This window comes from Cryptomeria japonica, chromosome 9 (genome assembly GCF_030272615.1).
Source record: "Cryptomeria japonica chromosome 9, Sugi_1.0, whole genome shotgun sequence".
Classification (NCBI taxonomy): domain Eukaryota; kingdom Viridiplantae; phylum Streptophyta; class Pinopsida; order Cupressales; family Cupressaceae; genus Cryptomeria; species Cryptomeria japonica.
Window position 1 is genome coordinate 578,833,844 of NC_081413.1, and position 14,649 is coordinate 578,848,492.

Below are 14,649 nucleotides of genomic sequence, written 5' to 3' on the forward strand. Positions count from 1 at the left end.
TCCCTATGGATGTTAGACCACAAAAATGAATGGTTATAAACATCTTCTGAAAAGCTAGCAGAAATCGTCACTCAATACGTATGAAATCGACAAAATCATCACTGACCACGTACTTCACTCAGTTTTCACTTGGATTTTCTGAAAACTCTTCACGTTGGTGAGATTTGAACACCTCGCTGCATCATAAGATTATTAGTGTCGGTTTTGTCTGTATTTTCTTAACTCTATTCACTTCATTAAAGCCTGTGTGACAACAGATATTTATAGTTTTGTCTTTGCTTATAATTTGCATAATTGTTTATTCTGGGGAGGATTGTATCTTTTCTTTAATAAGAAGAGATCTCAGGCGTAATAAAATTATTAAAGTCAGTTTTGTCTGTGTTCTCTTAACTCTATTCACTTCCATTAAAGCCTGTGTGACAACAGATATTTACAGTTTTCATGCTGGTTTATTCTGTGGAGGATTGTGACTTTTATAGCTTTTATAGATATCTGTAATGCACAAGATTGTATCAACTACATTTGATATTGATATTCTCTTTGTTTTTTGTTATCACTCCCTCATATTCTAGCCAAGGTTTTCCTTACACACCACAGGGCGTGGGCCTCATGCTTCCTTGGCATGTGCAAAGAGGCCAAGAATGTGATAACACTTGCTTATGTGAACACAATGCTGTTGCACTTAGGTGAAGTTATGATTCTTAGTAAGTTTTTATTAATAAAAATAAATATTTTTAAAATAAATTTGAACTAAATCAAATTTATCTATTTATACCAAAATTATAACATATTTTTTTAAAGATACTTCACTCAAGAATCACTTGGTCACAAGGTATAAAATATTATTTAAATATTATATTTACATTGTTTGTTTTATTTTTATTTGAAAGGTTGTTTTTATTTACTTGAGAGATATTTTTTGAATTTATTTAATAGGTATTGTATAGTTTTCTATTTTTTGATAAATAAACATCTGATTCATCATTTTTTTTTAAATAGTATTATCATATTCACAAATTAAGATGGGTGGATAAGAAATGGCACTCATAAAGTCCAAAAAATGCTAACACCTAGATCATAAAAACATATAAAAAATCTAGCGCTAAGTGGTAATAGTAATAGTAGAGGGAAGAGGAGAAAGGTATTGGTCATTCAATGTATCCCATACATCAGTGAGGTTCGGAGTGTCCACTAGAGGGTTCCAACCCTCATCAACTTAATATTTTTTCATCACTAATTGGAGAGATTTTCAAAGCCATTTGGAATAAAACAAACTAGAGGCTCCACAAGAAGGCCACCCAAGAGTTGTACTTGTGAGAGATAGAGAGGTGGAGTGTCATCAAATAGACTATGACACATTCTAATGCTCACAGTCTCATATATCAATAAAATAGCACAGTTATTGTATAATTTGCCAAAAAAAATAAGGCAAAAATAGAAATGACCAAAGAAATAAAGTTATACGAAAAATAAGTATGATCAATACACCAACATCCCCCTTAAGCATAGCTTAGGTGAGCAAGAAGAGTGAGTCCTAACCTCAAAGCCTAATAAATTACTCAAGTATAATTCACTCATAAAGAAGAGAAGAAAACCTTCTGGGAAAAAAATTCCCCTAAATGAAAGTAAAATATACACTCTAATGTATGAGAAGTATAGAATCCCATATGAGAGAAAAAATCCTCCTCAATGTAGAATATTTTGTACAGTGGTGGCATATTATTGATAGTGAACATTAAATATGATCCTTGAAGCCCGGTGAACAGCATTCCTCCCATTAGGAAGAAATAAAAGAATAAAAGTATATAAGTTGTATTTCCAATCCTAAAAGAAATACCAGGAAAGAAAACTCAAGATGTATGGTGCCTCCTTTGAATGTGTCTACTGCAAATGTGGTTCAAGGATCTCTAAGCAAATGCCAAAATGTGATAAATATAGATACGATGAATCAAGTACCATAGAAGATTTGGCTACATTAACAATGAATGCAAGGTGCTTTCCATCAAAGAGACAACTGGACCAATAAGAACCTAAAAATTTTGCAAAAGATGTCAACTTCAATAATGAGATGGTAATATTCCCTTGAATCATTTTAAGAATAAGTACCAACTCCATAGAAGCTATCATGAAAAAGGATATGAATCTCATCAATGGTTTGAGATGGTAATATTCCCTTGAATCATTTTAAGAATAAGTACCAACTCCATAGAAGCTATCATGAAAAAGGATATGAATCTCATCAATGGTTTCCTCCAAGTCTGCAATGTGGGTCTCTACAAACAAGGATGCAATGTTTCGTAGAAATGTGCTCTAATGAACTATATCTATAAGACAATGAATAAACTATTACATTGGAACATTAAAATCTGTCAAAAAAAAAAAAAAACTTGTAGGAATGTCCTCAACTATAGATGTAATGGTATGTGGAGGAGACGGGATATCCTCAACTAAAGATGCAATAGTATATGTGGAAAAAATGGAATATCTTCAATTGTATATGAAACGATATATGGAGGATTTATGTATATCAAGTGATCAATTATACTTTTTAATTTAGAAAGTCATAGATTCATTTTTACACTTGTAAAATTAAATTAGATCACCTTCACATTCAAAATGAATTAATGAACTAAAAATTAAAACCAATTCTTAAAAATATATAACAATTAAACAAAAAAAAATTGAATCATTTACTAACTAAGCAATCCCTAAAATATGTAACAACTAAATCATATAAAACTTGAATTATTTGTCAATTTTTTCTAAAATATATCATTTTCATACTAATGGAGCCGTCTATTCTCCATACAAAACAGCACCTGATCAAAAACACAAAATCTGCAAATCACAACAGACTTTTATGGGATTTCTACTGATTAGATCCTTTTGTATGGAAAATAACCATTGCCAATACTAACGACTACAACCCAATCAAAATTCCCCTAAAACAAAAGATTAAATTTGGAGGGTATGCAAATTTCTTCCATTACAATACTAATTTCGATAAAGGCAGGCCAGACAATATCACTTTTTCTCATCAGATCAGAGAATTCTTCCAAAAAGTTTTGGTTGATTGGAAAGCACTTATGAGGTCTCACAATCCCCATATGCGATAATAACAACATGGTTGCTTGACAGAAGGCAACAAAAGAAAAGTTACTTTTAAATGGTTTTGTGTGGCTGAAAACAAAAGGATTGAAACATGTGGCTACTACTTACTGCACCATTCTGATCATGTTTTCTCCACTGCAATAGACAAAGTTGCTCAGACATCTATACACCAATATTGTGAAAATAGAATTTATGTTTTGGGAATCAAAGGGATTTCATTATGATTGGGAAGAAAGCAGTAATTTTGTTGTGGTCACTCATAGGACTGCTTGGCACTCTTGGCACTCTGGATTGCAAGCTGGATGGTGAGAAGAACAGAATAAGTAGACACGATTTTCCTGCAGACTTTATATTTGGTGCAGGCACCTCTGCTTATCAGGTATGTAATCCATCAACTATCTTCATTTCTAGTATCTGCTTAAAATGAGTAGAATTTGGTTAAAGATAGAATATTATGAAGGCAGATAGACAGTCTAGCAAAAACACAGAATTACATATTTCTATCTTTCATAATTAAATGTTCTAATATGTGAGAAAAAATCATAGACAAATTCTGTCTATCTACAATATTCCAACCTTGATCAAAAGCTCATTTGACCAAACAATCCTCAGCTCGAACATTATATTTGTTCATATTACAATCCAATTTTTCTTTCTTTTACTTCAACTTTGAACTGGTGAAGCTTGAGGCTCACATGCATGTCAATCGTTTCTTTAAAAAAAATTACAGAATTATTTCAGTGACGAGATAATCTCTAAACCTGTCATTATCATCGTAAGGTAAGGGAGCTAGATATGAGAGAAATGAGCTTTTTATCCAGTATTTTATCATCTTAACTTTTTTCCACATTGTTTAAATTTTTTATAACATTGAATTTACTATAAATCATCCTAGTATTGTAACTAATGGTAAGGGTAATTTTTAACTCAAGTACAACTTAAAATTAATGGTAGTGGTAATTTAGACTTATACATTTTAAAGGTTATATTATTTGGAAAAGAGGTTAGAAGATAAAAAGTTAAAATTTGTGAATTCTATTTTTTTTTTCTTTATTAATGATTGTTTAAAAGTGTTCATATAAAAATTAGAAAAAAAATTATTATTATTATCTATTATAAAGGTGAAAAAATAAAATATCACTTAAATGTTAATGTATATTATTGATTGGGGTTATTTTGAAATGGCTTGAAAAATTGGTCAGACCAAAATCCACCAAAGTAAAATAAATGGTTATAAAATTCCTTAATACCTAAAACATATTGATACTTGTTGAATAGGACCAAAAAAAAATGAATAACTGTGTAATATTAAACTGATTTTGATTATATTACTATATTACTCTCAAAGTATTATTCACATATACTTTTAAATAAGTATGTCATGCCAGCTCATCTATGAAATCCTAGACAATGATTTTTTTACCAAAAAATAATTTCATTTAAATAAAAATTGATTCAAATTAATATTAAGGTTAAGATTAAAATTGACTATAATTTATTCATAATTTTTTTTAAAATTATAATTAAAAATTAAGTCTAAATTACAATAATAACCATGTCATATCAACTTATCTATCAATTAGAGAATATTTTTTTACTAAATAATCTCAGTCAACATCAAATAAATTAGAATTAAAAATAATTATAATTAAAAATAAAGTTTAAGTTACATTTATTTTTACAATTACAATAATAAAAACTAAATAAAAATAAAATTGTATAATTTAATAATTAATTATATATTTAATAATATATAATAAATTTATTAGAAATTAAAATTATATTTCGATTTAACATTACAATTACAATTATTTAAAAACTTTAAAAGACAAGTACTAGTCATTATGTGACACTCGTTAAATATTGACTCGTATTTAATATTTATTATTCTTTGTATACCTTCCTTAGCCATCTCTCATGAATATATGACTCATTAGCACATATTCATCATACTCTCTTTAATCATCTCTCTTGAATTTAAGGTTCAATTACACATAATAAAATATTTTTAAAAAAACTTAAGTCATATCTTGTGAATAGATAGTTCACTTATGTGTGCTTTCTATGAGTAAATTTTACACCTTTATTTAATGTCATTTTGCATACATCCTAGATATATAATTGTGTTAAATTACCTAGAAAATGTCATTTATTCACACCTCTCTAACCTATCAACAATTTAAGGTCATTTATCACTCTAGACTAGGGCACACAATGTGGATTAGACCACTATATTCAAATTTCACATTTCTTGCCTATAAGAAAACCTTTTAGAAAATTTTGGTCATATCATCCACACACCAAAAAAAAATTATTTGTACAACTATGAATATATAGATCTAAGAACACCCTAGTTCATTAAAATATGATACAGAAAATACCAACCATCAAATCACACAACTGTCACATTCAATTTAGGTACTTCAAAACTAAATATAAATGCATTAGAATAAGATCATCATTACACCGATACATAAGACATTGTATTCACAATTGTGTGTATCATGTTTTTAGGAACTTATTATCTTCTAGGGTCTTGAAGTTAGTATTAAGACAAGTCAAGGACCTTGCCTACATCTTAAAGCATGCCCTATTCTACTTCTAACCATAGCCAAATTTAAAAATGTTTGAAATACAATGGTGGGTATACTAATGACTAATGAATCAACAAAGGATTAGACCAAGCCACTTCGACTAATCTATAAAATATGACCTATCCCATAATTTAGTGTCGCATGCCCTTGAATACTAATATGTATTCCCATTATATATTATGATATTTTGTTGCAACATTCTTGATAAAAAACTAATTTGTCAACCATCTATTAAGCCAAAATCAATAGCTATAATTTCCTTTAATTTAAATAAGAAATCACAAGTCAAACAAATAATATTGTAATGTGTTGCTTGGCATTACGCAATGGTAGTGTGACTAAAGGAATTAAATTAATGTTGTAAACTAGAGTGAAGGATTGTAATGAAGAAAACATGCAACACAACATAATATTTATATCCCAAGAAACCCCAAAAAGAGGAAAAATATATATGGTAGGGAAAATTTATCTTCCATTGGAGTGTATTTCTTAAAATAATATGAATATTAGTTATGCCAAATCTATTCCTCCACTTTAAACTTGTTCTCCACTTTCTTTTTACTTCAAAAACTATAACTATGCCCCCTCTATCTTGGGCTATATTTATAGATTCTTATAGTGTGCAAGGATATTTCAAAATACATCATATAGCCCTTCAATGGCATGTACTTCAAAGAGATTGGGTAAACTAAAAGAATTCACATTTATTTTTATTTCATTAAAATGAAACCTCTCATTTTTTACATTTGAGAGTTTCTTTTTTGTTATGTTGGCTATAAAACTACCTTGTATTTTATCTCAATGGTTTTGAAATAATCATTTGATCAAAACCCATGAATTCATACTACTAATTTTTGGGGTGATTCTAGTTCCTAGAACCTATTGAAGTGACTTATTTTGTTAATGATTTTATTTCTATATCTCATAGAGATCACATCTTCCTTCTTAGATAGATTTTTAAATAATAGTACTTCAAAATATGAATAAGTGGCCTATCAATCTCTAATTTTTTTGTGTCCAATAAGTCAACCAATACATCCCTCACATCCTCATATTAAACTATAAGGTGATGGTGTGCACTCAAATTCCTAGAGATAGAAGGTAGTCATTCTTTATGGGTGTAAGTTTCATATGTTTGTTTGGAGCCAAAAACCTTTACATACTCAAACTATTTCTCAACATCATTTTGTGTTATGAGGTGGAAGGTAAAACATTTATCCTCATACCTCAAGCATGGATATGTATAAAAAAATCGATGTCTTTGTGTCCTTCCCATGATCTTGACTCTACATTGGCCACTAATTTTATAAAACTTGTGGTTCTATAGACTCTTCAACACTTGTGATGAATATAACATGCTATAATATTTTTTTCGAACTCTAAACCGAGTGACAACATTGGTCTAGATTCATGATATATTGTATAACCATGCAACCATGTGAATCATTCCACTTGATATTGTAACCTGGATATTCTAATGAACTTCATTATATAATTCCATGAAATATATTCTAATTTTTTATTTAACTTACTATCAATAGTTATAATTCATGCTACATCATTATAAAATTAAGTTCATACATCATTACAAAGTTTGGAATTGATTTTAAAAGTGGTTCCTCATCCTATAACTATGAACATCCTATACAATTTTACCAAAAAATTTTGCAAAATATTATGATAAGAAAATCTCTATGCTCCTTGTGGGTATCCCTATGCTTTTACTTTCCCTAGATAACCCATATTAGTTCTCTTAAATTTTTATATTGTACAATAAGTGAAACAAGTTCCATGCATACAAGAATAAAACTTTACTCATATAGAGTTTACCATGTTAACCAATGTTGTTTATTTTGGTACAAGGCTCATATCCAAATGCAACCAAACTACTATAGTTGCAACTACTTTCCCATACAAGTGGTATTACCTCGATATACTATGTCTATTACATATTTATAAAAATCTTCAAGATAAAATTAATTTTTTAAGGCTTACAAGAATAAATACTATGTTGGTTTAGACCTTTCTCCACTTTGGTATTTCTCCCAAATGGAATGGGATTATCGCCATTTTTTATAAGTGAGGATACTTTGAGAAGGGTGATCTTAAATTTTATAATCATCAAAATCATTCATGGGAAAGTAAGAATCAAGATAATCTACCCAATTGTATATATATAATTTGAATCACTTCCCTTGAACATTAGAACAACCAAGTTTGATTGAAACCTAGAGGACTCAACATCCAAATTTTCTAATAGATGATGGGACCAATGGATTCATCCACTCAAGGAACTCTAAAAATTTGTTGAATAATAATTTTCATTAATATATTAGTGCTTTCTTGATCTCACTTTTGATCAAGGTTTATATCCCCTCTTGCATAACCTTAGTCATCTTGGAATGTTTTGCTGAGTACTTATATATTTATCATGATTTTATTCCAATGCTTACCTACTCTAATTTTTAAGGGTGATTAAGATAGATATTAATTTGGGACCATATATGTATTGGAAACATGAGTTTTGTTTCCATTGATGCCAAACTTGTTGTCATGGGAGAGTGTTGATAGTTTGCATAATGTTGTCATTAATGTCACAATTGATGACAAAGGTGAAGAGGAAGTTGAAGTTGTTCAATTGTTCTTTCAGTATAGTTGTGGTTGTTGTTGTCAATCTAATTATTTTTTGGTATATATGATCCAAAAATAAGAGTTCAGATGTTGTTATGATGTATGATGATGATACTAAGTGAATATGTGGTCTTTCTAGAAGATGACAGCAATGGAAGTTGAAATATGCAAGAAAAAGTATTTAAAGTCCTTATGGGAGAATTCTCTCCACTCCTCTACATTTGTAGCTGCTTTCTTGTGGTTCTAGTCTCAATGTCTATGATATGTGGAAGTTGCACTATTGTGCTTTCAAATCCTTAGTTGTTCAAATGTTGAAATTTGTTGTTGCAATATGCTAACAATGAGGTTGTATGTCATGACTGATTTGGAGAATGATTCACATTGGTCCACGGTGTTAGTTAAAGTGTTGCAACTTGGAGGACATGTTCATATTATTTCTAGTGTTGTGACTTGGAGGACATGTTCATATTGCTTATGCAATGTTCCAAGTCAGAATTCAAGTGTTGGTTTGCTCTACAAGTGAAGTTATGTTGATCTATTGTTCGACGGTGTTTGTTATGTTAGTCTTTGGCTGGCTTAGTTGGTTTATTATGGTTTGTATATGCATTGGAGGTTGAGTTAAAGTATTTTTTATGTTTTACCATGGTGTATGAAGATCCACATTGAGTTATTTGCATTGGATAATGTTTTTGGGTCGACTAGTTAATGTGCTTTATTGTTTATCTATATGTTACATTAGATGTCAACTTTGGAGGATGTGTTGGTATGTGCAGTTCATTGTAATCAACTTAGGTAGACATTTTGTGATATATTTGAGTCCTCTTTATCTCCTAGAGTGGACCGCATTACTGTAGCTAATCATAGTGGCCGACTTTGTGTAATTTATGCTTATTTTGTTTGTGGTTGTCCTAATTGAGTGTTTTGATGAAAATTTTGATATAAACTAATGTGTGGATGTGTGAATTATGGTGTGGATTGATTGAGGATGATGTAGAAGTGTACGTCTAGAATTAGAAGTGCAAATATTATTTTGTGATGTGTTTATGATTAGGAAATCCTAATCAATTCGATTCATCTTTTTTCTATGCCTATCAAAAGATAGAGATTAATTTTGGAAGCTTGTCTAGGTCTGTATCTTTCCCTGAGATCATGCATCTCAATATTGCAAGTCTTTTGTATCTTTCCCTATAGAAGTGATATTTAGCCTGCAAGTCCTTTGTATCTTGCCCTAAGGTTGTTTGCCTTGGCCTGGAAGTCCAGATTCAAAGTAGTGAACTTCGTTGGCGTAGAACCTAAGACTTTATTTTTTTCATATAGTAAGATAGTTCTCATCATGGTCTTTCCCACATTGAGTTTTCCATATAAATTTTAGGTGTTCATGTGTTTGGTGTTTGGTGTTTGGTGTTTGGTGTTTGGTGTTTGGTGTTTGGTATTTCATCTAGAATTGATGTTTAGTTGGTTAATGAAAATTGATAAGTACTTGTGATTAAGGAAGTTTAATAACTTGGAAAAGACGGATTCACCTCCTCCCCACTCTTATTATTGTGATATGTTCAACAATATACACTATAACAACTTACAACCAACTATATAGTGCAAGGGGTTACTAATAAAGATCAAAACCATGAGAGAGGCTTATCTCTATGCAACAACCATTCAATATGAGTTAAAATAAAGAGTTAGTGGCAATAAACCAATGCATCAAAGTTCAGATACCACCTTTAGACAAAATCAAATTATCCAAGATGGGTAAATAATGCAATAAGAAAAAGAGTTGTAGTCATTTCCAATATTGAGTTTCATGCTTAGAGAATCTATTCATAATTAGAAAAAGTAACTTAGGTTTATGTCAATCCCTTAGATAGAACCACTTTCATAGACCTTGATATCCTAACCAATACAACATAAGAAACAACCCTCTTATTAAAAAAATATAAAGAATAGTGCATTAGTTATTTTGATCATAGATGTGGGTGAAAGCGTAGCCACAAAAAAATAATGGTCAATGGCATAAATATGAAGAAAATACTCTATTTAAAAATTATTTATAGATTTAATTGGCTAACCATATCTCAGATCTACAACCATACAAAAGAGGATAGAATAATCCATACAATACCTAAGGTATGAAAGTTACCATCCAATGTCATTTCTCTTGTGTTGTTTATCATTTTCAATAAGAGATAATTTATCATATAGAACAAATGAAGGTCTGTGAAGCACTTTTTGTGCACATCCATAATGAATAATCTTGAGTGTGTGTACAATTTCAATCCTTGCAATGTAGTTATGATCGTGGAAACAAGAAATGCCAAATAATTGAAGTGAATTCAATCTCAACACTTGATATACCAGCTCCAAGAAGAATGTTTCTCATAGCTCTACATAATTATGATTTCACACCTCACCTCTAAGTATAAAGTGACCTATTGTATTAAAGACAAACAAAAATGTCGAAACCATGTACACATAGAACTACTCGATGCTTGTACATATATTTTTCAAAAAAGGGTTAACTCCATACTGACCTAAGTGGTTTACTAAAAATAACTAGAAGTCAAGGATTTGCACCTACTTCCAATATATAATGTAATTAGGACTATTCCTTCACAAAGGTGGTTGACTAGTCTAAGATGATTCACCAATAATAGGTCCCATAACAAAACTAATATCATACTCATGGATTATAATATTTGTGGGGATACTTCGTAGGTCTTTAATATACTAACTTGTACTCTCGGGTGGTCTTAAGAACACAAATACCTATATCTACTCTCCAGGATATGTCACAAATGCTTCAAAAGTATTACAACACCCTTTGAAAAAAGAAAATTTTCTATTAAAAAATATGCCTAAAAAATCTTCATGTGAGTACTATATAGCTCCAAAAAGGTCATGTATACCTTTTAGAAAAATTAAAATATTTAATTATAACCATTTTCACTACATTAATTTGAACTTCATTCTCTAAACTTAATATAGTATGGTCAATGCAGAAACCAAGTTAACGCCCTCAAAGATTGTGGTATGCTATCTCATTAATGACATGTCAGCAATTAGTTAAGATACACAACCATAAAGAGAATGGACTCTAACATGGGAGATGGTTCCATTTTTTGTGAAGATGATTTAAATCCCTATGAACTATTGACCTCCATGGCATGAACTCATGTAATTTATATAAACATCTATAATTTAACAAATGCACAAAAAAATAGGAGATAAGATTTTAAATAACCATACATGCCTTTCTCAAGGGAATTCCATGAACAAAATAGATAGTAGAATAAAAAAATATTCTCTATTTATCTCTATATTTTTTTGCCTCTATATTCATTTCTATTAATAAGTTTCTTCATGCACCATAACTTAACTACATTTTTATTTAAATAATTATCCATCTAGTTAGACCCCTAGGCTTTAGATTAGTGTCTTAATTTTAGTCTATAATGGAGATTTTCATTACTTTATCTTTCATCCTAGATGAACTCATTATATATTTACATATGATTCATGTGGATGACACCTTTTTCTCTGTGGTATATATGGCATTGAACTACCTCTAAGTGCATCATCTTTCCATAATAATACATCTAGTGATGAGCTCGGTGATAATTCTTGATGTGATAATTATTTATTTCCTTTTATCTTCCATGACCTAACGTGCAAAACCAACAAGGTTGGCCTCCACCAAAGAAATTCCTTTGGAAAATCTAAAGGATGAAGTGTAGATCACGAGAAAAGGTCAACGACACGCTAAGGAATATCGAAATCAATGCTCAAGGCTTCACAACCTACATAAGGGAATCTGGTAGATCACCAATGCAAATAGGTCCAAGCAACCGGTATCAGAAAACTTCCACAGAAATCGGTAACGATAAATTGCTGGAAAATGATCCAAATGCTCCAGGATTTGGAAATAAGGAAGATGATCGGGTCTTCAAGAAAAATCCAACTCCACAGGTTTCGGTGAGCCAAATCCAGGACACACATAAAGAAATTTTGAAACTAGAAACAGAAAGGAAATATTTTTGGTTGGTTGCTCCTGCATCAGACATCTGGGGTTGCTGAAAAAGTAAGTCTCTCACTTTGTTGTTGTCAGAGGAAAAACAAGGCGGTCTACCTTTACCTCAGAAATCCAAGATGAATCTTCAACTGGCTGTCCTTCCACTTCAAAAGATACTCCTTATACTAACTGCTCTGGGTACTACTCTTTATACTGACTGCTCTGGGTACTACTCCTTATACTGACTGCTCTGGATACTATTCCCAATCCTATTGTCTAAATTATCTTCAATCTGATCTAGTTCCTTCTAGGGAAACTATATATCCAAGTCTGCAATATTGTCCTCAATGAATTTTGCTTCATGATACTGATGAAGATCTACAATGTTAAACATAGGTGAAATACTCAGACTATCTGGTAACTCCACTTCATATGCATTCCCAGAACTGAACTTTCTCAAAATCCTGCAAGGTCCAAACTTTCTCATCTGCAACTTGTTATAAGTTCCAACCGAGAATCCTTCTTTTCTCATATACACCATCACTTCATCGCCAACTTCAAATTCCTTATCTCTCCTCTTCTCATCTGCTTTCTCTTTATACTTTCTATTCATGTCCTCCAAATGTTTCTTAACTTGAATATGTAAGTCCTACATGTGATCTGCAAATTCTTCTGCTTCTGGTCTTCACTGCTAATATCTCTTAATTTTGATATACCTCTAGGGTGTGCTCCGGTAACAATCTCAAAAGGTGTTCTTTTGGTACTCTTGTTTATTGAATTATTGTAGGCAAACTCTTCTTGTGCAAGAATCAAATTCCAACTTCCAGTTTTATTTCCAACTAAACATCTCAACAAATTTCCCAAGCTCCTGTTAACTACTTATGTCTATCCATCAGTCTGTGGGTGAAAAGTAGAACTAGACTTCAAATCTGTCTTCATCTTCCTCCAAATTCTTCTCCAAAAATAGCCAACAAACTTAGTGTCTCTATCAAAAACTATGCTCTTAGGTAATCCATGCAATCTCACTACTTCCTTGGAAAATAAGTCTGCTACATGTAATGCATCTGATGTCTTATTACAAGGTATGAAATGAGTCATCTTTGAGAATCTATCCACTACCACAAATATAGAATCATTCCCTCTCTACGTTTTAGGAAATCCAAGTATAAAATCCATGCTTATATCCTCCCAAGGTCTTACTAGTACTGTCAAAGGTTTATACAATCCCACATTCTGACTACTACCCTTTGCAACTTGAAAAACTCTACAACTTTGCACATATTTCCTAGCATCCTTATGAATCTAGGGCCAAAATTAATGCTCACTCACCAATGCTATTGTTTTGTCAATACCAAAATGTCTAGCTAATCCTCCACTATGTTTCTCCTTTATCATATTCTCCCTCATAGAACTCTTAGGTATGCACAATGGTATTCCTCTGAATAACATCTCATCCTAAATGAATTAATCCAACCACTTGCTTCTAGCTACCGTAATTAGCTCTCTACATGTTCTCCAAGGTTCTGCAAAATTCAGGTCATCATCATACAAGGTCTTCAATTCCTCAAATCCTAATAATGTCACTCTCATCTTTGTCAGTAAATTTTATCTCCTACTCAATGCATCAGCAACTTCGTTAGATTTCCTGGACTTCTATGCTTCAACACAAAGTTGTAACTCTACAAAAATTCTACCCATCTCATATGTCTCTGATTTAACTTACTCTGGTTGTTCAGATACTGCAAGGCTTGATGATCCATATACAATACAAACTCCTTAGGCAACAGATAATGTCTCCACTTCTTCAAGGCTTGAACTATGGCATAAAACTCTTGATCATACATTGAATATCTCCTTCGGGCATCATTCAATTTCTCACTGAAATAAGCTACTTCTTTCCCTTTCTGACTCAAGATTTCTCCTATTGTTGTTCCACTTGCATCACAATCCACTTGAAATACTTTATTGAAATTTGGTAAAGCTAACACAAGTTGCTCAATCACTTTTCTTTTAATAGTTCAAAACTTTTGTTTGCTCCAGTGGTCCACTTGAATTCCTTCTGATCTCCCCTCATGTTCTTAGTCATAGGGTTACAAACTGAACTAAAATTTCTGATACCAATTGATGCAGTCATAAATGTAAACCCTCAAAAGAGAATTGACTGGCTTATGCAGCAAGAGTAACACATCCAAAGAAACAATAAAACATAGAAAGATTTCAGAAAAAGATCATATTATTATCTTAGAACCTCCAACAACCTATCGGTTAACATCATACAACCATTATAGAACATCTAGTAGTCAACCT

The 14,649-nt window shown here is 31.2% G+C and overlaps 1 protein-coding gene across 3 annotated transcripts in view; it reads left to right on the plus strand.

Moving 5' to 3' along the window:
• Positions 1 to 3,270: 3,270 nt before the first annotated feature.
• The window catches only part of LOC131062901 (beta-glucosidase 22), a 73,980-nt gene continuing 62,601 nt past the window's right edge, over positions 3,271 to 14,649 (plus strand). For 2 of the 3 annotated variants that reach the window (XM_057996643.2, XM_057996646.1), the window contains exon 1: positions 3,271 to 3,490. In XM_057996643.2, the coding sequence (XP_057852626.1) occupies positions 3,332 to 3,490 (159 nt within the window). In that variant the 5' untranslated portion in view covers positions 3,271 to 3,331. The remainder of the gene's footprint in view (positions 3,491 to 14,649) is intronic. The other variant, XM_057996650.2, reaches the window with a different exon arrangement.